General features: G+C 43.1%; 1 protein-coding gene across 3 annotated transcripts in view; it reads left to right on the forward strand.

Moving 5' to 3' along the window:
* The first annotated feature begins 3476 nt into the window (after nt 1-3476).
* Zip48C (Zinc/iron regulated transporter-related protein 48C) overlaps nt 3477-26246 on the forward strand; it is a 58861-nt gene continuing 36091 nt past the window's right edge. Inside the window, exons 1-4 of one of the 3 annotated variants that reach the window (XM_075702110.1) lie at nt 3477-3607; nt 21103-21141; nt 24197-24355; nt 25593-25707. In XM_075702110.1, coding sequence (XP_075558225.1) covers nt 3479-3607; nt 21103-21141; nt 24197-24355; nt 25593-25707 — 442 coding nt within the window. In that variant the 5' untranslated portion in view covers nt 3477-3478. Of the gene's footprint in view, nt 3608-10723; nt 10924-20375; nt 20478-21102; nt 21142-24196; nt 24356-25592; nt 25708-26246 lie in introns of those variants that run through there. The other 2 variants (XM_075702111.1, XM_075702112.1) reach the window with 2 other exon arrangements.

Consider the following 26246-nt stretch of genomic DNA (forward strand, 5'->3'; position numbering starts at 1 on the left):
AATGACTGGGAAAATGTATTTGTGCTGCAACAAGGGACGGGAACCTTGTAAGAATGATCGATGCGACCAGATACGTAGTGTGGAGTATGAATGAATACATCACGCAGCGTTGTGTGGTGAAACATATTGTGCAATAATGATAAGCGGGAAACTTTACGTCGAGCTGCAAGAGATGGAGGAGAAAGGCTAGTTTTCGTGGTTGTTACGCTGGCAGTTCTGTCTAGAAGGTCGCACTAAGTCTATTTCGCCCTATCACGCCACGCCGCCTACCCATGGTGAATACCTTGAAGTTGGAGTTTCGGAGCTGACAAATGTAGAAAGCCAGTCGCCCAATTCAGCGCCAGGTCCCGATGGCATTACTACGCCAATAATAAATACGTTAGGATATTGCCTCACGTACTGCTTAGCACAGTATAACCTATTCTACTGAAAATTCCTGAATTCCTCCAGAATGGAGACATGCAAAAGTAACTCCATTAATAAAAAAAGCAGGGTGCTGGTTACTTCCTAGATGATATTAGGCCAATATCTCTTACATCTAACCTAGTAAAACTCATCGAAAGAATCTTACACGACCACATAGACAATTGGCTGATAGAGAACATGATTTTGAGCACATGCCGAATTGGCTTCAGACGTGGGTGTTCGATTTAATGTGCCCATGTCAACCTAGAAAATGGAATTCAACTAACTCGATGTCAGAAAAAGATATAAAAGTCACTTCGGATATCACTAAGGCGTATGACTATGTCCACAACATCGTGCTTCGCCACGGTGCACCCGCTGTACTCATTACTGACCGCGGTGCAGCGTTTACAGCGGAGTTGTTGCAACAAGTCGTCACACTGACGAACACCGACCACCGAAAGACCACAGCCTATCATCCCCAAACTAACGGCTTAACAGAGCGCCTAAACAGAACATTAGCCGACGTGCTCTCCATGTACATTGATGTGGAACACAAAACATGGGATGAAATTTTGCCATGCGTCACGTTTGCTTACAATACCGCTGTGCAGGAGACCACCGAGTTTACACCATTGGAGCTTGTTTACGGACGTCGCGTTACAACCCCCTTAGATTCCATGCTCCCGGTAGACCACGGAACCACAAGGAATGACACCACTGAAGATTTCGTCGAGAAAGCCGAGGAAGCTCGCCAGCTTGCTCGGAATCGCATCCGCACCCAGCAGAATACCGACGCCTACCGTTACAACCGGACCCCGCGGAATGTCCAGTACTTACCAGGCGACCGCGTGTGGGTGTGGACACCTATCCGACACCGTGGGCTCTCAGAGAAATTGTTGCGCCGCTACTTCGGCCCCTACGAAGTTGTACTCCGCCTCGGTGATGTGAACTACGAGGTGGTGCTTCAAAGCTCTGATCCTGGTTCGAAGCGGCGCCGTCCCCGTGCTGAAGTCGTCCACGTAGTACGGATGAAGCCGTACTACGCACGCCAGGGCTAAGCAACCCTCAGAAACCGCTTCAGCATTGTGTACATTCCTGTATGTTTTTTTTTATGTCTTTTCATGTTGGGCACTCTTGCCCATAGTGCGCGCCCGCTGCTCTTGAAGCGACCGGGCCGGTCGGTTTTGAGAGGGGAGCAATGACGCGAAATAAGTTTGCACGCGTTGACACGGGACCCTTAAGGCGAGAACGATGAAGTTCGTGGTTGCGCGCGGGCGCTCCGAGGACCAGCCATCGCTAAAGGCAGACGTTTTTTGCCAATCGGTATTTTGCCAAACTGTTTTAGTTGTAATAGCTGGGTGACAATATTTAAACCTAAAAAACACGCTTCAGAATTCGTCTGCCAAATTATTTTGTCGCGTGAGTTTATGAATTTTTAACAGCAGGGAATTTCACTGCTATCATTGCGCATTGTCTTCATTGACGTGTAAACAGAAGAGGTCTACTCCAAGGATCACTCCTATTGGCATTGCTGTTTAATGTTTCACTGAGTACTGCGCCTTTGCAACAGGATGTGCACCTATACGTATACGCCGATGACATTGAATCTTTTGCTGCATCAGTGGATTTACATATATTGTACCAAACGCTACAGCTCTATATATAAGTAGCCTTGAATTGTGGCTTGATGACATTAATCTCTCTCTTAATATCATAAAAAAGCGTCATCCTAGTTTTTCCTCAAAGCGCTTCAGTGCAAATTTCGATTCTTTATCGACGACAGAGTATTCCGCATGTGAATTCACTTAAATAGTTAGCTGTCAGAGACACCGAAATGCTTAATTGGGATCCGCATGTAGAGCACATAACCTCAAAGGGAGCAGGCACAGTAAAAGTACTGCGTAGACTTAGCAGCAGTTGATCAGGATTGCGCTGGCATGACGTCATTATGGCCTATTGAACGCATGTTCGCCCGATAATGGAGTTCGGCTGCGTTTTGCTTTCTGGCAGACCTGCAAACAAAATTCGGCCTCTGGTTCTATTAGAAGGAGAGGTATTACTTTTATGTCTTGGGCTTCCTAAATTTGTCGCGAATGGTATCTTATAACAAAAAGCAGGCCTGCCTTCTCTTCTCATGCGATTTCATATTCTAACAGCACAAAATTTCCTAAAGTTATACGCATCTCCACAGAGGAAGTCACAATATGTTTTCGTTATTGAATCGGCCTCATTTTTTACCCATGAATGGTCTCGCTCACGATGCCCTCAAGTTGTTTTCGTGCAAAAGTCATTGGACCCACGAAACGTTCACCTATGCGAGGTGGCCTTACTGAATTTCTCGGTTCCAGTAGCTAAAAATGAATTTGGGGATACTTTTCAAAACCAGTACTAAACGTTTACCCTATCACTATCTGAATGGTATATCTGAAGTCCACCTCACAAAGCTCGATACAATGACCGTGATAGCGACTGATGCTTCCGTCTGTGAAGAGAAGGCCAAGTATGGGCATTGTATCACCCTATCTAAATTGGTCTTTTTTTCCATTTTACTACCTGACCTCACGCCTATCTTTCAGGTGGAAATATTGGAAATTGTTTTAGCTTTACGCACGTTACCATCGTCTCTGTCGTCAGCCGTAACTTAAACCGATGGTTTGTCTGTTTGTTCTTCCCTAACCACGTCCAACTACAGTGAACGCTCACTTGAGTGAACTTCAAGGGACCGAAGGAAATAGTTCACTTAACTGAAAGTTCACTAAACTGAATATTCACTAGACCAACATAAGGCATGGCATACAGAGTCAAAAGTTTGAAGTACAATTCATGGAGCAAAAGACATGGCATCCATAGTGTTAGAAATATGTGAAATGGAATTTGTAGATATCAACAAGTACAAGGTTCATAACAGTTATAATGCTGCCTTTCTCACTTAGAAAAAAAATCTGTAATCTTCTTCTGCAGTTGTACTTTTAAAGCACAGGAAGTAACAAAACTGTCCAAAGAGTCAATGTTTTTGTACACTTCTTCTGGCACAGCTTGCTGTTGAGACACAAAGTCTCTCAACTTTCCAATGTACCCTACAACTTCAGCTAGAGTTATAGGGCTTGAAACTGGCTCGGCAGTTGCCTCTTCTTCATCGCACTCTTCTTCTTCAGGACGAACACTGAAAACAACCTCCAGATCCGTCTGTCCAGCACAGGTAATCAGTGCACTGTCACACTCTGCATAGTCTTCAAACAAAGTATTGCTATCGACCTCCAGCTGATGACAAAAATAAGCCTTGGTCCTTTGAGCAAGTTCGTTCAACTGAAATATTGACTGTTCCGAAATTCGTTTAAGTGAAACATTTTTGCATAGAATCTATAAGAAAACTGCCGGGGATTTTTAAAAAGTTCGTTATTCTGAAATATTCGATAAACCGACGTTCGTACAACTGAGAGTTTACTGTAGTCAAATTCGTTACAAGCAGTCTCTTCTCTCGTCCCAAGGTATTTCGGTCGCATCTTTTAGTGCGGGGGCTGCAGGCCACAAAGTTCTAGCTTTAAATGAATATGCCTGATGTACTCGCAGTAGCATCCCATGATGGTCCTGTAATGCCCATTTTACCAATTGCAACGTCAGCCTTCATCATTGCATGCGGTGCAAATCGGAAAATATACTACTATGAATAACCTCTCCAAATCATCATTGTCAACACCTGATTTCCGGCATCTCAATTTTCCTTGGGACAACAAATGGTGCTCCACTATAAAAAAAAATGAAGTAACTGAACTTTTACCTCCACAGGTCTGGTCTCGCTAAATCACCTCTGTGTCCTTTATGCAATCAGAGTGAACATCTCCAACACTTCTTTACAACAAGTCGCTGGTTCATTATTCAAGGGAAAATATTTTTAGAAGGACCCTTCCGAAACCCTGGCTTGAATTTTACTCTTCCAGTAATCCTTTCCTTTGGCACTAACGTACCGGGTGATTACGTTAGTCGCATGCGCATTCCAGGAAAGGTCGTGGGACAGGGTTATGCCTAAGTACTTATAAGCTAGAACTGATTCTGCTGGGACGTTTGCAATTGTGTAAGTAGAGAGATAAGGATTACGACGGCGGGAAATCGAAATAAATTTGCACTTGTTAGGGTTCAAGGCCATTTGTCAACGGTTGTGCCAGTCCTGCACGTTATTATTCATGTCAGGTCATGCATGTATTTCGTTCAATATCATCATATATATTGAATTAAAGAAACGACCACGACGGCATCATGTCATTCACACTATTTATTTCATGACATATACGTCATGACAAATATGACATGTATGCACGCATGTCGTGCCACCGCATGCCTCTTCTGATATATATCCAGTTGAAGAAATGACCACGATGGCATCACTACGTAGGAGGATGGATGGATGGATTCAAAGCGCCTGAAGTTCGCAAATAACGCTTCGCATTAAAGAAATCCTGTGAGAGAATACAAAGAAAGCTGCTTATGCTTTCAAGACGAACTATGCACTCTCAATATATTATTTACAGTGTTCATGGAGCATAGCAGTGCCCCTTATTACCAATGCTTAAAGCCTTTTCTACTGAAATCACATCGTACCGCTTTTGAAAGTCGTTTTCTATAATTTTCGAACCAAAACAGCATCATACCCAGTGTTTCGATCCGAAAAGAGTGAAATCATAAATTTAGCTCCAAATATTGGTCAAATCTGCTGCGCAAATTTTTATTCCTTGCTGCTGTAAAGTTGCTCTAGCTGAGACGTATACAGCATGTCACATAACTTATAAAGTATTGCGTTGCTTTCCGGTCCGATAAACTATTGCGCGTTTATCTGCGCATTCGACTTACGTCAGAAACACGACTTTAGCCCTTTCGGTCCTGGTGCCCGATAAAAAGAACACGAAGAGAAATACTTAGAAAACTCGAGGAAGAACTTGAGCTATTCTTGATACATCTCCGCCAGCATTGATGACGATGATGATGATGATGATGATGATGATGATGATGATGATGATGCCAGCATAGGCAGCAGTTTCTTCCTGCTTGTCTTCCTCAGAACACACTAGCGGTGAATGCAAAGTGATGGAAGGCGAAGGAAATGACTGCAGCAGTAGCCACGTCCCTTCATTGTTTTACTCAATTATTACTGTCTCGGTAGCGCTCGTAATATTGTATGTTGCTTCTAACATGCTTAGAAGTTTATGTATATCGGGAGCTTTTGCCTCTCATTTGCGCGTAATCCGCGGTCCGCCATGATGAGCGTGTCCTTAATATAGAACAACCAAGGCTCAGTGGTCGTCAAGGGCTCTGCATGGGCTGAAAGTGCATCGAGGGCGCTCTTGCTTCTAGTAGCTTCCGATTTCTTTTTTTCTTTATTATTACTCCAGAGGTGATAAATCAGCCTGAATTGCTGTACTTGGGGGCAATGGGACTCCGATAGCGAAAAAGTCCGTGTATCAAGAACTCAAATATGTTTGCCGCACTATGAATATGGTGCGTGTCGGAGGTAGCAGACGACGATGATGAAGTGCCGGATGAAGTGCTCGCTTTTACAGGCATAATAATTTCGAATAATCCACCCATCTCTTGGCCAATCCCCCATCGTGGGTAGGAGCCACATGCATCACAGGCCACAACAACAACAACAACAACATGGGAAACTGTACTTGCTGCCCAACAGGTGAAGATCTTCACCTGTTCGAACCGGCCATCTATGACGAAAATAAATCCTACGAAGCGACCATCAAGTAGATGGAGGTCATTCAGGTGCAATGAAGAACTGTGTGCAACGAGCGCGAAGAACTGTTTTCGGGCCTTTCGTGCACAATAACAACAAAGTGATTACAATCAGGCACGCGTTCAAGCATTAAAATGTGTGAAACTCCCGAAAATAATTAGCAATTTCGAGATACTTCGTGCTGGTCTTTACAACCACTGAGCCCTGGCGTGCTGTATGTAGGACATGATGCCATGACTTATAGTGATGGGTTACTTAGAATATAGTTAATATTTCTGTGTTTCTGAGGCGTTAGCAAATCATTGCAAAATAAAGAAATAAATCCACGCAGAATCTCCTCTGGGAGTTACCTAAATTATGCGCAAGCATGTCGTAGTGCAGGCGGGATGTGTCGTATTAGTATACCGGTGTGTTTCGTATAATTGCGAGAACGACCGCGAAAGGGCCGTCGAACGGAGAAGTGCGGTCGTAACACCGAACTGTTAGGTGGAACCCGCACCAGACGACGTAGAAGAGGCAAGTAAAAACAATGTTCTCTGGCCTTGTAGATAGCCCGCAGCGGATATCGACGTGAGATGAAATGACCAGGCAGACGCAGCAAATGAAGGAAATACATCCAACATTTATGAGGTACACTAAACCATTACGAAACTTTTATCAACCGTGCTCTGGCAGCGGCTACGTCTGGCGCAATCCGTATCTTGAAAGCGATCTGCGACGCTTCGTTGGTGTTCAAGCGAGGGACAGCACACAAGTATGGTTCTAGCCACCGTAACGCAGGTGAATTCGCTTGCTCCTGCGAAGGTTTTCTTGAAAGCGATAGTCTTACGGGACGGCTGGTATAGAAATCAGTTGCTCAGGAAACTTATGGCAATATGAGTGAACACACGAAATTCAACACATGGAGAATGTCCCACTGGAAACAACCCACTCTGATGCAATGGGATACATGCGTTATATACTGCAAATAGATTATTTCCTTCTCATTCGCGTGTAGGTATACCAACCGGTGAGATTGCGTTTCACTAATTACGCAAGATTATTATCGTAAACTGCGGTAAAGTTTGCCGTAGTGAAAAGTGAAGTAGAAACACTGCACTTAAATGTGTTAATTTCGGCTACCCATAGCCGTGCTGCCTGACCTTGCAGGAAAAAAAGCAGGAGACGAGGACGTCCTTTTCGGCTTTCTCCAAAACGGCGCAGTCTTCAGTCGTGTCGGTAGTAGTCAAATGCGCATTCCCCGCGTTCTTCTTCAAAGGGTGCGATTTCACGATGCGATTAGTTCGCCGCGATGCCGCTTAGGTGCGCGGCGCCGTCGGTCACTCGTCACTCGGAACTAAGTCGGAAAGAAAGGGAGGGGGAGTCGGAATGCTCATCCATCAGGGAGCCAAATGGAAGAGAGTAAATTCACAATGTCAAGAGCATCTTTGGTTAGCAGGTACAATGAGTGGGAAAGAAACTTGGCTTGGAGTTACGTATTTGTGGACCGGAATAAATTGCACAGAGAAGAATAAAGAGTTAGTGGAATGCATAAGCGCTGATATTAGGGGTTTCGGGAATGGTGCTGAGATAATCCTATTAGGTGACATGAATGCCCACATACAGGATTTAGATGGCTATACCGACAATAACGGGAAGTCAATGCTAGACCTTTGCGAGCAACATAACCTCGTGATCGTGAATACAGGGCTTAAGTGTGAAGGACAGATCACGTGGGAAGTGGGAAACCGGCAATCGACCATTGATTACTGTCTGATGACAGAAGGAATTCATGATAAGTTGAGAGAAATGGTCATCGATGAGGAAGGGTTTAGCAGCATAGGGAGTGACCATAAACGCATCATTTTGAAAATGGGATATGTAGTTGGGAAAGAGAGCAACGAAAGCAAAATGGCCAGTCCAAATTTGAACGCTGAACAAATAGCGAATATAGTCACTAGAGTGGAGGAAGAAATTGGCAAGTCGCCAAGTAAGGGGTGGGAATATGGTGAGCTTCTAAGTGTAGTAACGACAGAATTACGGAAAGAGAAACAACATGTTCATTGGAAAGGAAAAAAGAAACCGAAAAGCTGGTGGAACAAGGAGATACGAGAAGCGATCGCCGAACGACAGAAAGCATCTCGAGAGCACAGGCAGGCAAAGAAGGCGCAGTTGCCACAGGATGAAGTAACCAGTAAATGGGAAATATACCGGGAGAAAAAGTCTATGGTTCAAATACTGGTACAAGCAAAATTAAAAGGTGAAAGCGAAAGTTGGTTGTCAGAAATACGTGAGAAAAAGAAGGCCGCACCTAGAATATTTTGGAATCACATAAAATCATTAGGCAGGAAGTCAACAACAATACAACAACATATCCTAGATGAAGATGAAAACAGACTGGAAGGAGAAGCAGCAATAAATTACATCCAAAAAGTAACAGCCGAATCTTTCAAAGGCAAGGACGAGGTTGTATTTGAAGAAAAAAAGAGCATGAAAGAGACCCAAGGGGGAAAGGAGCTAGTGCTTACAAATTTAAACTGGAAGAAAGCGGAAGAGAAAATTCCTAAGCGCACAGCCACAGGGCTAGACGAGGTTCCCGTTAGGCTGATAAATGAACTGGGACCAAAAAGTAAGGAAGCTCTCGTGAAAGCAGTTGAAAAAACTTTAAAAGATAGACGAATACCAGACAGTTGGCGACAAAGTAGAATGAATTTAATTTATAAAGGTAAGGGGGAGAAAGACAGAATTCACTCGTATAGACCGTTGACCATTACATCGGTAATATACAGGCTAGCAATGCAGGCAATCAAATTAAAGCTTCAAGCATGGGCAGAAAATAATGGCATTTTGGGAGAGCTTCAGAATGGCTTTAGAATAGGTAGGCGTTTGGATGATAACTTGTTTGTTCTTACTCAGTGTATTGAAATATCAAAAGCAGAAAGCAGACCGTTGTATGTGGCCTTTTTGGACATTACAGGAGCATACGACAACGTAGACCGCAGCATTTTGTGGGATATTCTGGAAGGGGAAGGCTTAGGTAACGATTGTATACAGCTTTTCAGAGAGATTTACCTAGAAAATACTGTTTGCGTTGAATGGGAAGGGAGGAGGAGCGCGGAGAAAGTTCATATCAACAAGGGACTGAGGCAGGGGTGCCCTTTATCTCCGCTGCTGTTTATGATGTACATGGTGAGGATGGAGAGGGCGCTAGAAGGAAGTAATATCGGGTTTAATCTATCATACAAACAGGCAGGTACAGTAATAGAGCAGCAACTCCCAGGTTTATTTTATGCGGACGACATTGTGTTGCTCGCAAACAAGCAAAGTGATTTGCAACGTCTGGCTAATATCTGTGGACAGGAAGCCAACAATTTAGGTTTGAAATTTAGTGTTAGAAAATCAGGTGTTATTGTATTCAATGATAACAGTGAACAGACAGTGGAGATACAGGGCCAAGAAATACCTCGGGTAACAGAATATAAATACCTTGGTATATGGATAAACGAAGGCAACGGATATATGGAAACACAGGAAAAAACCATAACAGTCAAGGGGAAGAGAAATGCAGCCATAATGAAGCACAGAGCGCTATGGGGATACAATAGGTACGAGGTCCTCCGAGGTATGTGGAAAGGGGTAATGGTTCCAGGACTTACTTTTGGAAATGCGGTTGTTTGCTTTAAATCAGGGGTACAATCAGGACTCGACGGGAACCAAAGGTCAGTGGGTCGCCTCGCATTGGGCGCTCACGGGAAGACTACAAATGAAGCTGTGCAAGGGGATATGGGCTGGACTAGTTTTGAAGTGAGGGAAGCTCGCAGTAAAATTGAGTATGAAGAACGGCTGAGGAATATGGAGGAAAGTAAATGGGCTGGGAGAGTGTTCAGGTATCTGTACAGGCAAAACATTGATTCACAGTGGAGGAAAAGAACTAGGAAGCTTACCAGCAAGTATGCGGCCTGTGGGGTGGGCAACACAGCAACAAAGAAGGTCAAGCGGAAAGTCAGAGAGGCTGAATTAATCTCATGGGTGGCGGCAATGGAAAAGAAACCTGCCATGAGTAACTACTTAAGGGGAAAAAACGAAATTAGGAAAGAAACCATTTATGATAACTCAAAGGGAAGCTCATTACTTTTCGAAGCGAGATCGGGATGCCTTAGAACACGCACCTATAAAGCGAGATATAAGAAGGAAGAAGAAGCATGTGCTTGCTGCGGTAAAGCTAGGGAAACGACGGAGCATATTTTATTAGAATGTGAAGACGTCTATCCAGCGGTCGATTTAGGCACCACTGGCCTCCTTGAAGCCCTTGGGTTCAGCGGGAGCAGTGGTAAAGCAAACAGGTCCGCAATAGACATCAGTAAGAGGCGATTGGAGGATTGGTGGAAGAAAAGTAGGGAAACGACAAAAGACGGAGACGTACAAAAGCACAGTTCGCAATAGGGTATCAGAAAATTTGGACGTGGTAGTTCATAGTGTCTTTTTTTTTGTTTCTCATTGATTAACCAAGGTAGGATATTAGGCAGCATAGTAGCAAGAGTTTGGTGGCGCAAGCCACCGCCCCGTTCCAAAGGGGACACTCATAACATCCATCCATTATCGCATGGCGGCCTCGTAGCTTGCGGCGTTCCGCGTGTGTTCACAGTTCGCGTACGTGAACGGAGACGTTCTCCGTTAACTACGCCCGTTTAGCCATGATACACGGAGTGTCGCCCCTCAACCAGGCCGTCCTGGGGACGCTCTTCACCTGGGGAATGACCGCGGCCGGTGCCGCACTCGTCTTCGTACTCAATTCCACCAAGGTGAGAGTCTGCGACAGCTTCACCAGCGGATCGGCGGCGATCTCAAACAGCTGTTTCCTCCGTGCGTGCCCGTTGTCGCGAATGGTTCAGTGCGCGGCTTGGGCCAGCTGCGCTTTCCGGCTTCGTACGGTTGTGTCCGAAGAACGCGTAATTGACGTCTAAAGTTGGCGTTGCGCGCAATCCGACGCGCTAATCGGGCGTGCTTTCTTAACTGTATCGGATCTCGCTATCGTAGGCTGTGCTGCCGATGACGGCGGCCTCGTGACCAGCGTGCTGCTTTCATCTCACAGTGGGCGCTTTACGACCGTAACGTGTGCACCGGAAACTGTCGAATAAAAGAAGGAAGGGACCGGTACATTGCGATCGATTTCGCACTGCTGCTGCGTTCGACTTGCGTGCTTCAGGCATGTACTACCGACGGCACATGAAATCGTCACTTGCGGTGTGCGCTGCTCGCTAGGCGACTCTACTCGCAAGTGCTTTGTTGTCATAGTTAATGCATTCGCTCATTACGCGAGCTCGCAGGCGGGCTTTAACTCTTCTCACAAAAGCGTTCTTCCAAGCACATTTGACGACTGGAATTGATTGCCCGAGTCGGTTGTCATGGAGCAAAACCCCGCATAGCTGATAAGACTTGATTACAGCGCATTAGAATGGCTTGCCGTTCCACACTGTGGGCGCCACAAGTTTTATACAATTGCCGAAGGTAGGCGCCTCATAGTGCATAGCAGAAGATGCTGTATTCTGGTCCTCTTACATATTTGGTTTTCCTGTTTTGATCCCGATACTTTTCCCCTGTTCAGTATTTGCTTGTTTATATTTGTTACCTATTCTGTACTTAACCACATTGTTCAGCTGCTGTTCTAATTAAGCTTTGATTTTTGTCGTCACAGCAGGCCCAATCACAGTGCTTCACTTTGGGAGCTGCTTTTGTATTACGCTTCCTTTGTAATTATATTAATGTGTAATACTAATAACAATAATGATGATGATGATAATAAACTCATTGTCATAACTCATTGTCACTCAGAGGCCTCCTTTTCCATGTTTGCAAATGACACCACTGTGCACTTGAAACCAATAAACTGAAACCAATCCAAACTGATAGCACATCTCCCACAAGTTTCCCCTTTGCCTTGAATTTAAATTTTCTGCTGTGATAAATTTTCTATTAAAGACTTTCTTGTATCATGCCTTATTGTGTCCTTACTTTCTTCTTTCTCATTAACACTTCTACGTCCACGATTCTTGCTATGACTACCTTTGAACTGCATCTATCTTTACAGTGTTCTTTGCGCTACTGTCATAACCCACAAGTGATTTTTTTTTTACTTTGTGTTACACATTCACACTTCACGCTCCTCTCATTTGCTCAGGAATTGCTTAATCACATTGTTTATCAGCACTGCATAATTTTTTCTTCAATTTTTTTTCACTGCACTTTCAGGCAATGCAGTTGTATGTGTAGTCTGCATGCCGTGATTATCTTTATGTATTTCTTGTGCCCATTCTGCGCTGTCTCACATTATCGAGGTAACAGTATATGTATGTAAATGTAATGCCCCAGTCTGGAAGGCAAAATGAGTGATGATTCCATCAAAAGAAACCCAGGGGGTCAAAGTTACTCTGGTGATCTTTAGTAAATCGTCTCTTATATTATTGTGTTGCTTTGCGATGTTGAGGCCCAGTCAATCATTTCTCCCATCAGTCAGTCAAAGAAAACCCATGTGTATGTATAGAATTAAACAAAAGAAGGTCTGCTTTCATGGTGGCAAGCACACCTGTGAGCTTGTGACTGTGTATATGCGTTTTGATGAGTTGCAAGCGTGATTTGCAGTTGCACAAATCTGGCTTTTGATGATCCTCAGTGCTAGGTGTCACGGAGATGTCGTGCATCATATGTAAGAAACTGTTTTACGACCATGCATTCATTGTCATGACTGCCATGTCGTGAACAGTAACAACCATAGTAGCTGAAAAGAAGAGTGTACAGTCTTTGTATTCTACCTGTGCTAACCTAGCGAGTGGAGACTTGCACAATAACAAGAGAATCATGAGAAGCTAAGGACTCCACTATGAGCTGTCGGACAAAAGAAATGATTGGTAGGACATTAATAAGAGACAGGAATGCAGCAGTCTGGATTGCAGAGCAGACAGGGATATCCAGTATTGTAGTTCAGATTAAGAGTAACAAATGGAGCCGGGCAGGCCACATAATGTATAGAGCAGATAGCCGGTGATATCTTGGTGCAACAGAATAAGTGCCGAGGGAAGGGAAATGCGCTACGTTTTTGTGCCACGTTTTTGCCACGTTTTTGTGCCACGTTTTTGTGCGGTTACATGATGCATTCCAATAACGACCACCAACTAGCCCGCTTATCCCTGTTAAAAATGCGCTAGAGGACAGGATATAGCTCATTGGTGGGATGAAATGAGATTTGCAGGCCTAAAATAGAGTAGGGCGACATAAGACCCGGGATAATTGGAAATTGCTGGGATGGTCATTTGTCCGGCAGTGTGTATGAAATAGGCTCATGATAGTGGCATTCATTGTGAACATGGCTTTTGTGTGAGAGCTCTGAACATTCACCCCTAGCAACTAAAGCGGTAAATAAATGTCTTTACTTACTCTAAACCTCCCCACCCCAACAGGGCACTGTTATATCCTGGGTTTCGTGTGTTCTCAAGCTTACAAAGGCCAGAAGACACTGAATGTCCTGCACGTACAAAATTGCAACAACAAAAAATTATTCTATGGCACAGTTAAAAAGCCATATGACATGAGCAGAAATGTATTAGATAAAGTGCATTGCAAGTCTGATCGCTGTCCTTCGATTTAGACTTGGCCGGCTTTTAATGGTGGTGACATTTGAAATAGTTTTTCCGACACGTTTGTAGCGACATCTTGTTCACCTTCTGTGTGATATTTATATTTGTGTGCTGGGCGCGTGTTGGATTTTTGAAAATGTTTGTTTCGTCACAGGTGTCACAAAGTTCAGTCATGTGCTGCTCTAAGGTTCGAAGCGAAGGCCCTTTGTTTCTGACGATTTGACGTTTCGATCTGTCCTCAAGGCACAGCGTCCTAATCGGTGCTGACCTGCTCTTTATAGTTGAAAGGCTTCTCTAGCCGGTCTCTCTACTGTTTGGTTTGCAATAAATATCATTACCTCAAAATTTATGCTTGATCCTACGGGACATTTCCTGACTATCAGTTGGAAATTAACATTATTTCTTTTTTGTGTGTGTGTTCTTGACACTAGCTTCTTCCAAAATTTATCACGTATACATGCAATCAGAAGTGTATAGAATATCTGTGCTATCTTCCTAGCACACGAATCTGCAGCGCTCTAGAAGAATGCATGTATATATTCATTGCCATGAACCATCATCAAGTCCAAAGACCTCTGCTAACAATCTTTAACATTGCCTTGTTTATGCATCGAGACGCACGTCAAGTGTGCAGTTGGGAGCACTACGAAAGGGAACACGAAATTAATTTCTGAGCGACAGTTGCCCATCATATGTGTATTCTAAACTGGCATCTTAAAAGCCATCTGCAACAAACATTTGGTCCACATAGAAAGCTTAGATTCAGGTAGTGTAGACACAAAGCAGCCTCCTTGCAAACATTTACGTTTGAAAAACGAGTTAATGCATCACAAAAGGTTTGAAATAGTAGACGTTATTGTTACTGAAATTCAATGTTCAATAGCTTGGCAAGGAAACAGGAATTCATGATTGGCAATCAGCCCCTAGGATCTGTGCAAGACCATGCTTATCTAGACCAATTAATTGCAAGGGACCTTGATCGTAAGGGGAAACTAAGAACAAAAATAGGTTGCAGCACAAACAGCAGGCATTACCATGTCATGACCAGCAGCTTACCGCTATCCTTTGACAATGAAAGTGTCGAATCATCACATTCTACCAGTACTAACATATGGAGCACAAACTTGGAGGTTAACCCTTAGAAAAACTTGAGAAGTTAAGGGCAATGCAAGAGCAATGGAACAAAAAATGTTAGGCATAGCATTAAGAGGCAGGAAGGCAGCAGTGCAGCTTAGAGAGCAGACAGGGTAGCCGAAATTATAGTTGACGTTGAGAGAAAGAAATAAAGCTGGACGGACCACGTAATTCTTAAGGCAGATAACTGGTATGCTATCAGAGTTACAAAGTGAGTGCCAAGAGAAGGGAAGCACAGTTGAGGGCAGCGGAGAACTAGGCGGTGTGAAAAAAGTTTGTAAATTTGCAAGTTGCATCAGCTGGCGCAACATGCTAGGTTATTGGAAATCTATGGGAGAGGCCTTCATCCTGCAGTGGCAGTAGACTCCTACTGCTGCTGCTGATAATGATGAACACATTCTCCCTGCTATGACGCAAGAATTCAGCAATACTCTCTCGACTTTACTCCATTCTTGCGTTCGGTCCATTCTGTCCTTGCACACTGTGGTCGAGTGTCCTGGTTTCGGGGAGAAGCTCTTTATCCTCCCATCGTGATCACGACCTCTCAAATTCACTGTAGGGCGAGCACTTTTTGCCAAGATCTCTGATTATCCCCGTATCCAACCTGTGCCCACAAATCTTGTCGTACTACCTAACCCTTTGCCATCCGTCATTGCTTTTCCTCTTTTTTTTTTATTTTGGACACCCATTCTGTAACTCTACAACACCATGAGATATCGGCTTTACACAGCACACAGGCTCTCCAACTTTCCTTTTTACTATTACTGTAACATACTGTGAACTAAAGTGCACAAACTGCTGAGGTTTGCATTCTGAGTGACACTGTTGTCTTCCCATCTCGAGTGTTTCAGTGTTGTTGAACGCTTATTTGTTACCAAACCCAGTGATACTTGTGCAAGTTGAATAATCACAGCCGCTTTCAAATGCAGTGTAACTGCCAAGCAGCTGGAGGTAGTCACATAGGTTCTGCATAGAAAAAAACAATGGAAAATACATGCACAGGTGACCATGCGGCACATGCTTGTCTTGTCTCGTTTTAAATGCATGAAGTGTTATCTGCTTTGCAAGCTACTGCTTGCCACTCGAAATTCAACGTTAGGATAAGAAACTGGGCATGTTGGTTTAGCATATTCTGAGGTGAAAGGCGCATGGACGACGACACACATAAAAGGTCTAGCAGCCATCATCATGTCATCCTTCTCGGCCACCTTTTATATGTGGCACGCTCCGGCGTGCATGTCTTGTGACCTCGCAGTGCGAGGCACAAGAAGTATAAAAATCAGCCTCGTTGGCTCCCGTCATCGGTCCGAACAGTTTTCAGGCCTTTCACTTGCTGACTGCAACATTTTTGCTGTAGACCTAACCTCGGACCCTACAGAGGGATACACATACAAGGCGCCCTGCGTGTGTGCGCATTTCTCGTATGTGTGTCATTCTCTACGTGCCTTTCACCTCAGAATCCAAAGGACGCCACTGCAACCTCAGATTCGAACACTGGCACTGCACATTCGAAAGCTTAGATTTGTGTAATAAATATCCTTTGAATCTTTGGGAAAGGTGCTTATGTTCAAGAACACACCATATTTACTGGCAGCACTCTTGATCACTCATGCTACTATCCTTGCTAGTGTATATACGGTGCTTTACAGTCTCAGGACAGTCAATTTTCTTTGTATTTTTGTTTTTCTTGTGCGTCATTGTATCTGATTTATGTCTGTGAACATGTAACTGGCGTTCATTTTTCTATTAGAATTCAATACGGTGCAGAGTTTTGCATTCTATTATTTCGCTTTTATTGTATTCCTAATATGCTTTTTTCTGTTTTTCATGTAGCCATTGTCTGTTTCCATCCACTGCCCCATATGTACCTTTGGCGCATTTAAAATAAGTTTATATATTGTATTGTACAAGAATGTCGTCACTCATGGGTGTTGAGTCGAAAGTAGGCAATGGATTTTAATTACAGCGCCTACTTGTGTATTGTTATCCCAAGTACCTAACACAATTTTTTGGTTGTTGTTGTGACATGTCCTTAATTGTTGCAGCGTGATAAATGCTTCGGAGACCTAACAGCACAATGAATTCAACTTCTGAAAAGCTACGGCTTCTTTAGCAGGTGCACAGTGAAATGTCATTGCGGCATTACGGAATGGCATTACGGAATGCCATTACAGCATTACGGATTGTCATTACGGAATGTCATTACAGCATTACGGTATGCGGTCTCGACATGGCTTATTGCTTCTTACAGAAAAGTGGGCAGCTAGACATTTGTACTGTCGCATGTCAAGTGAAGTCGAGAAGCTCAGTTCTCCAGCACAAAAAGCAGGTCTAGATTTGCATTTCTGTCATACTCACATGGAATGTCTGTCATACCACCAGGTCCTATGGAGAAATGCTCTCCTTGAACTGATTTGTACGAAATTTCTTGAACTTAAGATGTAAAGCTAAAGGTCTACCAACTGTAAAAAAAAAAAGTGTGATTCTGGTTAGACATCAGCATTTAAAAAAAGTTGTCCCAAGTTGGGAGAAAAAAAGACTGAACCATAAAGTTTACTAATCTCTAACTCTGCACTAAAAACAGATAAAATTACGGTTCATAAGTGCAGTTCAGAGAACAGTGATTTCGTTCCTTGTCGCTCAGTGGTAAGTTCAAGGCCTCGTTAGATCTAAAGCTTGAGACTTTCAACATTTTTTAATTGATGGCCTAATACAACAATTTAGCCACCACATTCAGTTAATATAAACCTTTTCCTTCAAATGCTTAATCAAACATTAAAATCATTGCAGTGGATGCCGAAAAAAATACTTTCTTTCTGCTCCTACGCATTAGATTGGAGACTGTGAGGCAGAGCTTCCTCATAATTGGAATTGGACATCGGAATTATCACCCGTAATATTCAGCAAGATGAAGATCGCATTGTGAAGGAATAATGAAGTTGTGGACCACTTGGCAGTAGCTTATTCACTTGCAAGTTATAATTAAATTGTAAGTTCTTATTGTTTTCTTTGAAATAGATGCACTCCTCTCTCTTCTTTATATTTAATTTACAGTCTTTAGCTTAAAATTTTATTCAAGCAAATATTTCTATATGCAATGTTCTTTCCTCTTGCCACCCTGTGTTCCTGTAGAACAGCACGAGTGGAAATATGAAATAATAATAAAACATGTTGGCAGAGAAAAACGTTCCTTGCTTTAATGGATAGTGTGAACTTTGTTGAAGTTTACATGGACAGAAGAGGTAATTTTTTTAGGCACTCACTGCACTGAACTTGGATGAGGTCTGTTGCAAATTAAAAAAAAAAAGTTAAAATTTCCTTATTGTGTGGTGTAGATTTTCGATACAGGCAATCAGTTCTTTTACTAGTCCTTGAAAATTGCAAAGTAGAAAATACAATGGAAGGTCAAGCTTACACTTTGTAACTAAGTAATAAGAACGATATCACACTGCTGCAAGCTTCATATATTGAAACTTCAATGTGGGCAACGTTGATGTAATATACAGCACTCAGAAATATATAGCTAATTTGCGAATAGGACTCTCACAAAACCCTTGTGAATGCTGTAACGATTGCAACCTCAAGTGAAGCTCGCTACTTAGAAGTTTTGGTTTGACCATGTGATTGATGAGAGGTCTGCGACAGTGGCAACAAGGCGACAGGAAGGGGGTGTACCTCTGGCAGCCATCAAGACAAGCTTCTCGGGGAAAACCTGCTTGTAATTTTAGTCCGGTAATGCCCAGCATATTATGTATGCTTCGCCATGTTTGGCGCTTCTGAATTTTTATTTAAGCATGAGGTACCTAGTGCACAGCCGCATTTGGATTGCGCTGGAGTGATGTTTCAGTTGTGGATAGTACAGGAAAATTATTACTAATTAATTCGTTGATGTACTAATTAGCTATTTTCTCAAGTAACATTTCATTGTTTGTTGCTTTTTTTTTACTAGTGTATTCCACAGGACCAAAAATAAAGTTGAACAAGTTGTTCTAATTTTCCTTGATTTGGATTGGACATTGCTTAGTTAGAGGAACACTGACATGACAGGTTCGACTTGTCTTTGCTTTTTCTGTGTTAAATGAAGCTACAAGGCTTCTAAACTATTGAAAAATACTGGTAAGCATCGGAGTGGACAAATGGTTAACTACTATAATACAGTCAAACCTCGATATAATGAATTATTGGATGTAACCAACGAAATCTGAAGTATTTCTCGCCGATATCAGTATGTAACCAACATATTTTTATAACGAATATAGGATATAACAAAGGTATATCGTGTCAGATGCGTCTTCATTGTAATGAGCTTGGACTGTGCTGTTCTTTCACTGGGTCGCCCTTCTGCTATAGACTTTGCTACATGTGGCTGCGAATTAGAATTGTAGCAGAGTGGGTTGGGGTCAGTTGGTGTTTCATTGTTTTGTAAGACCGTAAGCATGGAGCAGTAACAAGAAGACGACACTCAACTGGAACGAGTGCTAACTTCCAACTAAGGTTTGTTGTGAACACGCAGGGGCGTTTTGCACATGTTACCAGAGAGTAATGCAGCAAGGAGGCCAGATACAAAATTATGCTTGAAGCAACAAAACCTATAAATGAACCGCACGAGGGAGCTCTATCCCCGTCTGGTGTCGTCCTGAGGTAACTACTTCAAGCTATGCGCCTTTACAACACAATGCAATTATGAAGCCCTGTGTCCTCCATGAAGTTTAAGAAAGAGCAGAAGTGCCGTCTGCACTTCCTTCTGCACACTTGCTTTAGCTTTGGTATCCAGGAAATTGATGCATTTTGACATCGCAGCACACTACTGGCTCACTTTGTTCCTGTGAACGATGCAGTCGGCACATGTGAGCACAGCTAAAAGTAACACATGCAGCACGCTTGGATATTTCTTTGTGAGCAGTGTCATCATACCTAGCTTCGTTGCTTCACAATGTCAGCAAATTTTGCCCTGTGTAGTGGCACCACGAGAATGCTGATGACGCCAGGTTTTGCATTTCAAGACCAACTTTAGTATCAAATTAAATCTGAGTGTTTTGCAACCTTCACAACTGCTTAGTATGATCGTTGTATGCACTAGAAGTGTCTGGCAAGAATTTCCGCAATTTCGAGTATATACATTGGTATTCTTTTAAAAAGCTCGGGATCAGAATTGCTGGATTGTGTAGTAGGACAAAGACCTATTTTTAACCTTCGCCGAGTTCACTTCTTCCTAGCTTTGCAACATTTTCTGTCATGCACGCTGCATAAGCGAGACGTTGACGGATGGGGCAACGGCTCTAACCTAAAATTACGGCTTGAAAACTGTGACACTCTCAATGATGTCATATTTCAGGATGCCTCAGTGGCAGCTCTCGTCATAGTTCATTTCTTGAGGGCGGTGACAGACGTCTGCCGTTTGAGAATGACAGCTGTTAAGAACATTTGGGAAGGTTTTTAAGAAGGGTGACATTTTGATATTTGTCGAACCTAGTCGTGCCAGTGCAGTGCTACCATCTGGCTTTGGCCGTGAGAAGGATAACAAAGGAGCAGCCTTTTAGTCAAGCGATCAATTGACCAATCGTATTGAACATGCATCACAATTCCATATTGTGAGTTTCGTCTTCAAAGGCATAATTGTGCCAATATTTTTCCTTTGGTAGTTGCAACTTTTTAAAAGGAAGATCTTACCCAATCTTTTCATTTTCAGTGACAAATTTTTGGACTCAAGAGCAAGCCATATTCTTCTTCATTGGCTATTTACTTTAAAGCTTACGTGGTTTCTCTGCAGCATGTCTAACCCATTGTGATACTCTATAGCTCCTGCCCTTGTCATCTCCTATTTAAAGATTTCTTGACCCACGTGCACTTAGTGGTAAATAACAAAAACATAATGGCATAGATATGACGAGGTCATCAGGAGGCACGAACAATGGCTGTATGAATGTTGCAAGTAATCAGAATGTTTTTTTTAGGTTTAATTGCAGTCGCAGAAACTGTAGAGTGACGTAACAGTACATGGACATTGTTTACTATTGGTTGTGTCTGTTGCATCTTTAAAGCATATATATATATATATATATATATATATATATATATTTATTTGTCATTGCTGTCACTCCCATCAGGGACCGTAACAGTAATATTCTTGTTCTTATTATATGCTTCTTATTTGGGTTGAAACTTGCAGTTATGGGTCAGCTGTCTGATTCTTTTTCTGTTTGTGTGTCTCCGCAGCGAAAAATTTTAGATGGCAGCCTTGGATTCGCCGCCGGGGTAAGTTGGAAGCTGTGCATTATCATTTTGCTGCCTGATCAGCAACGAAATTCTTTGTTGTTTGACAGCAGTTTCTTTTAACAGTGCGACAAAGGACAAAGAAAAGAGGTGCTGGACAGTCTTCGTCCTGTGTCATGCTGTCCAAACAATCTGCTGTTTGACAGGATGCACAAACCAGCTCAAATGAACGTGCTGCTATCATTTTTTGTCATTGTTGTTGCTGTTGTACTTTTATACTGACTGGTTAAAGGGATCACCCAGTGACACTACTAGTGTATCGACTGAATCATACTCTTCGATGATCGAAACAACCCTCCTGCATTTTTCTTGAAGGGACACTAAAGAAAAAAAAAGAAGTTGAGCAGCATTAGCAGATAACTGTTCTGCAATAAAAAAAAAAAGCACTCTTACCGTCAGAAGAGTCATGGCAAGCCAGAAAAGATCCAAGAGCCGAAGAGACGTGGTGATGCAGCCTTGAATTTTGCGCAATAGCTTGCCGTCATGTCATATATTTTGACATTGTCTGCTCGGGCCTAGTTTATTTTTTATCAGTAACGGTTGACTAAATTGTATTCCAAAATAGTTGACGACTGAACTTGAGAAATTCCAAGAATTTTTTGCTCAGCCACCAAAACACAAGTACGACAATATACATTGAAATCCGTGATGTCACACTGACATACTGGCGCTGGGATATTGCTAATTTTTTTTTTTTAGACGGATACTTTGACATTCACTTTCCCATTTAGTAACAAACCTATTACCACAAGATTCCCAAAATAATGTTTTGAAATAATGCTTTTATGATTGTAAAATGTTTTAGTGTCTCTGTTTAGTGTTCCTTTAAAGCAGCAATGGAGAATCGAGCCTCTAAAAAAAGATGTCTTTCTTGGGTACCAGAGAGAGAGAGAGACCATAGAGAGGAAAGGCAGGGAGGTCAACCAGACGAGCACCCGGTTTTCTACCCTACACTGGGGGAAGGGAAAGGGGAACAGAAAGTGGAAAGCGGGATAGAGGGAACACTGTGTGCGCACGCAGCAAAGCGCCTGGAAATTGGTCAAGTCCGACCAAGTGCTCTGCCGATATTTTAGGCTGCCGTCATTCTGCTGTCTGAAGCTAACCTTGATGCTTTGCCATAGCTGGTGATGCACTTCGAAGTTACCAGTGAAGACCAAGGAGCTGGTGGGCGTCAGCAGTTCGTTGCAGTGCGTGGCAACATATCGTTAAGCCAAACCCCAGCCTTCTTGGGCACCAGAATTGTCACCAAATGACTGGGCTGACACTTTATGATGTCACAAGTAACTTATTGCATAATTCATATGTGCTTGTTCTCTGAAAAGATGAAGAGAGAGACAAAGGGGAAGGCAACCAGGTCAGTCAGATGGGAATATGCAGTTTGCTACCCTACACTGGGGAAAGGCAAATAGGGGGAGGATAAATGGTTAGAAAAATGGAGAAAAAGAGAGCATACAACAGCAGGCAATCCAAGTGCAATGCAAAGAATGCAATGCAAGTGGAGAATGGGAAAATATCGCACTGTAGTGTCGCTCGCGCTCAGACCAGCTGTACAGTAGAATAAAATTGATTCTGCTAAGTGTCATTACCTGACACTACCTGCTATGTGTCATAATTTTACATGCAAGAAAGATGTGGTAGAGCTTGTACAACTTTGCAAGTATGTACCAGTACTCCTTGAAGACGAGGTGTTAAGTTGAACACAGTCGCCGAGGGCCACTTGTAGTCCTGTGCCTGTTGTTTGTTGACAGCTTGGCAAGGTGTCAGCGCACAGCACTGTCGCTCCCTTGCTAATAATATTAAACCTGTAAACTACCACGACAAATATTGAAAAAGAAAAAAAATTATAGGTGTGGAATTGTTTTCAGACCTGCATGGTATTTTGTGCCATTCCTTTCTAAACACTGTCCATACCATGAATTCCTCTTGCATTTTTACTGGTCTCATTGGAAAGGAATAGCAAAGTCATGGGTGTATTATTTATTTGTCAAAAATTAAAGGAAACTGCACATATGCTCGTGTGCAAAAATTGTGAAAAGTTCATGACGAATTAAGTCATTGGCAGTTGAGGGATTTTAAGAATGGAGCACAGACGGTGGCTAGCACAACTCATTCATTCAAGGTACAGGTCACATGTGTGCTCGGCAGTCTTTCGAATTCTGTTGCAGAAAACCTAGCCAACTCTCGGTCTTGCCATCAGGTGCATGCGACCAATGTGGGCAGGAGTGATGTATGATACAAATTTTGTTAGGATACGTACACCAGAACTAGTAATTGGAATTGCCCCATGAACGCATTGATAATTGTAACGCACACAGCACTAAGAAAAGGACACAGACAGATTAATGTGGCAGACTATGGACTATAAGAGCTCGTAAAGAGACAGGAAGACAGCAGTGTGGACTATAGGGAAGACGTGTGGCTGATATTCTACTTGAGATTAAGGCTGGGCTCCAGCACCTGCCGTTGGCACTGAGTAGATGGCAAAGTGGACAATGGCCGCTTTAAGTCTCATTTCAGTTCTGACGAAGCCGTCAAAGAAGACAGCTTTGCAAAGACGGCATTGTAGTCGGAAACATCACAGGCTGCGTTGCTGTCCACACAAGATGGCTGCTATGCAGGGAGCTTGAAAACTTGACGGGAAAGTTGTCTGCACACAAGAAAGTGTAGTCGCACTTTCCTATCTGCTGTCTTGGCTGTCTATGTAGACTGTCTCTGGCGCTGGCCATAACTGGAACACACTCCAAGATGAAGTGATGGGGTTTGACAGGCCTTGAAATGCGTTGAAGAGATAACAATTAGTCTGTTATAGAAGCAGAATGGGTGGCCAAGATGAAGAAAGTGAAGTCAAGGACTGTAGGAGAGTTAGTTAGATGGCCATAGGATATTGTCAGCTGATGCAACACCGGGGTACTAATTGGGAGGGGCTTTTATCCTGCAGTGGCCGTAAGATAGGCCAGTGATGGTGCTAACGCCTCCCAAAATGAAATCTCGGTTCTTCTATTCACTGGTTACTTCCTCTGTGCTTTCACGTGTTCAGGTCATGCTGGCAGCTTCATTCTGGTCCCTCCTTGCGCCTGCCATCGAGATTGCCGAGTCAGCGGGTGGCTACGGCCGATTGGCATTCATTCCCGTTGGCTTCGGCTTTTTTCTGGGGGCGCTGTTTGTCTACGCCATGGACAAGCTCATCCCGTCCTATGTAAGTTTCTCCGAGGCTGCTTTGACTGGCTGGCTCCGACACAGTTGCCTTCATTTGAAACATTTCACTGCCAGCAGATGCGATCACTCTGTCATCACATTACCACTTACTGTGATTGTTTGTTTCCCAAGTGTGGCCACTGTGGAGTTTCTCACGATGTTACCCAGGGGCAAATATGGATTAGTTTAATGTGAGGATTCCCTCCGTATAATTCTATTCTTTGCTTTGCTTATCATCTACTGTTTGTGGCCAGCCAATCCAAGCTCTTGCTATGAATATTAATTTTGCACCACAGACAGAGGAAGCATTCATCTACATTGCAGGCAAGTTTCATTGGCCTGGCTTTAATTGATCCTGAGAAATAAAATGGCAGATTAATGGCCCACCAATTGAATTTGGGATTTTTCTGTTGAAAGCTAATAGAGGTTACACAGAAGATAACTTTTGCTGTGCACTTTTCCAGCAACTTACTTCAGGATTTCAAAAATATGTTGCCTGCAAAAGCAACTGTTTTTGAGCAGTAATAACCTGAATGAGGAAAACTTGTTATGAAGATGAAGCAAGTGTTCCACCATGGTGACATCCACATAATTTTTGTCAATAAAAATAAATATTTCGGGGTAACTAAATGTGGCTTAGACGTTTAAGCAGAAGGAGCACGATATCAGCCCAGGTAGCGAAGAAACACGACGCAGTGCCACCATGAAACACAGAATTTAAAAAAAAAAACCTTCAGATGCCACAAAGCTCTCAAGTGACAGCAGGTGCATCTCAAAGGGCTCAGTTGGCATTGGCAGGAGAGAATAGGATTGAGGCAGGATACTCCACCGTTTAACTACGAACAAAAATTGGAGAAAGCGCCAATGAAATCAATTTGGTTTATTGTAGAGATGACGTGCTTGAAGGCTAACTTTTCTAGCAGTAAGGATATTCAGGTAGCATTCGTTGTTTTGCTGCGTCATTCCACAGAGGGTAGAGCCACTGACTTGCACATCTATAACGGTAGTACAGATGTCTATACATGTGTGCCAACTCATTATCATACGTCTGCTATCATGTCTGCTGTCGTCTGTTGAGCCATTCGACAAAATAGCAGCAGCAACCAGCAGCAACCGTGATCAGCAAAGCCACAAAAAAAAAAATGGTTTGCAGAGAAAGCTTCGCTTGAAAAAATGAGACGATAATTACGAGGATAACCATAAAGAGGGTGATGATGATGACATTCTGCCTTCTGCAGGATGGCCACAAGGCAGACCTGGCCCTGGCCATGCAGCTGGAAAAGAAGTCGACGCTCAAGCGCCACATTCAGACGGGCGAGGAGTCGGCCCTCGCCTATCGGAATGGGTACTCAGGTGAGTTGGAACAAACCACTTCTCTTGACAGCTGGGATCGAAGGGCACTCCTTGTCACAATTGTGTGCACCTAGTGCGAAGTATTAACCATCATCCTGTGTTCCTTTCAAAGTCGGAGCAGGCAGACTCAAGTCCGGTGACAGCTATAACCATTGAGTGATGGACAAGTTTTGAGAGGCACTGCTGCAATTCATGCACTGCGGCGAGCCGCACACTTTTCGTGTAATGTTCTTTTATTTCATTTCAGCAAGAACTATCCCTGAAGGGGATGTTTCTCTCTCTCTGATTATAAAAATGGCCAATTCTGCATGAAGTTATAAGTTTTGTTGACAAAGCTTTATGGCAAACACGAAAATGTGCATGCTGGCCACCAACACAATCATTTTAAATATTTGACTACAGTTGCCAACCAATAATTTGGACTCAACGGGGACCACCAAAAGGTCTGAACAATCGGGAATCTGAAATATTAGATTCAACAGAAAATAAGTAACTTTATTCTACAAGTGGCCAATAGAGGTATACTTGAATGGTCACTT

This window comes from Dermacentor variabilis, chromosome 8, assembly GCF_050947875.1.
Source record: "Dermacentor variabilis isolate Ectoservices chromosome 8, ASM5094787v1, whole genome shotgun sequence".
NCBI classification, from domain to species: domain Eukaryota; kingdom Metazoa; phylum Arthropoda; class Arachnida; order Ixodida; family Ixodidae; genus Dermacentor; species Dermacentor variabilis.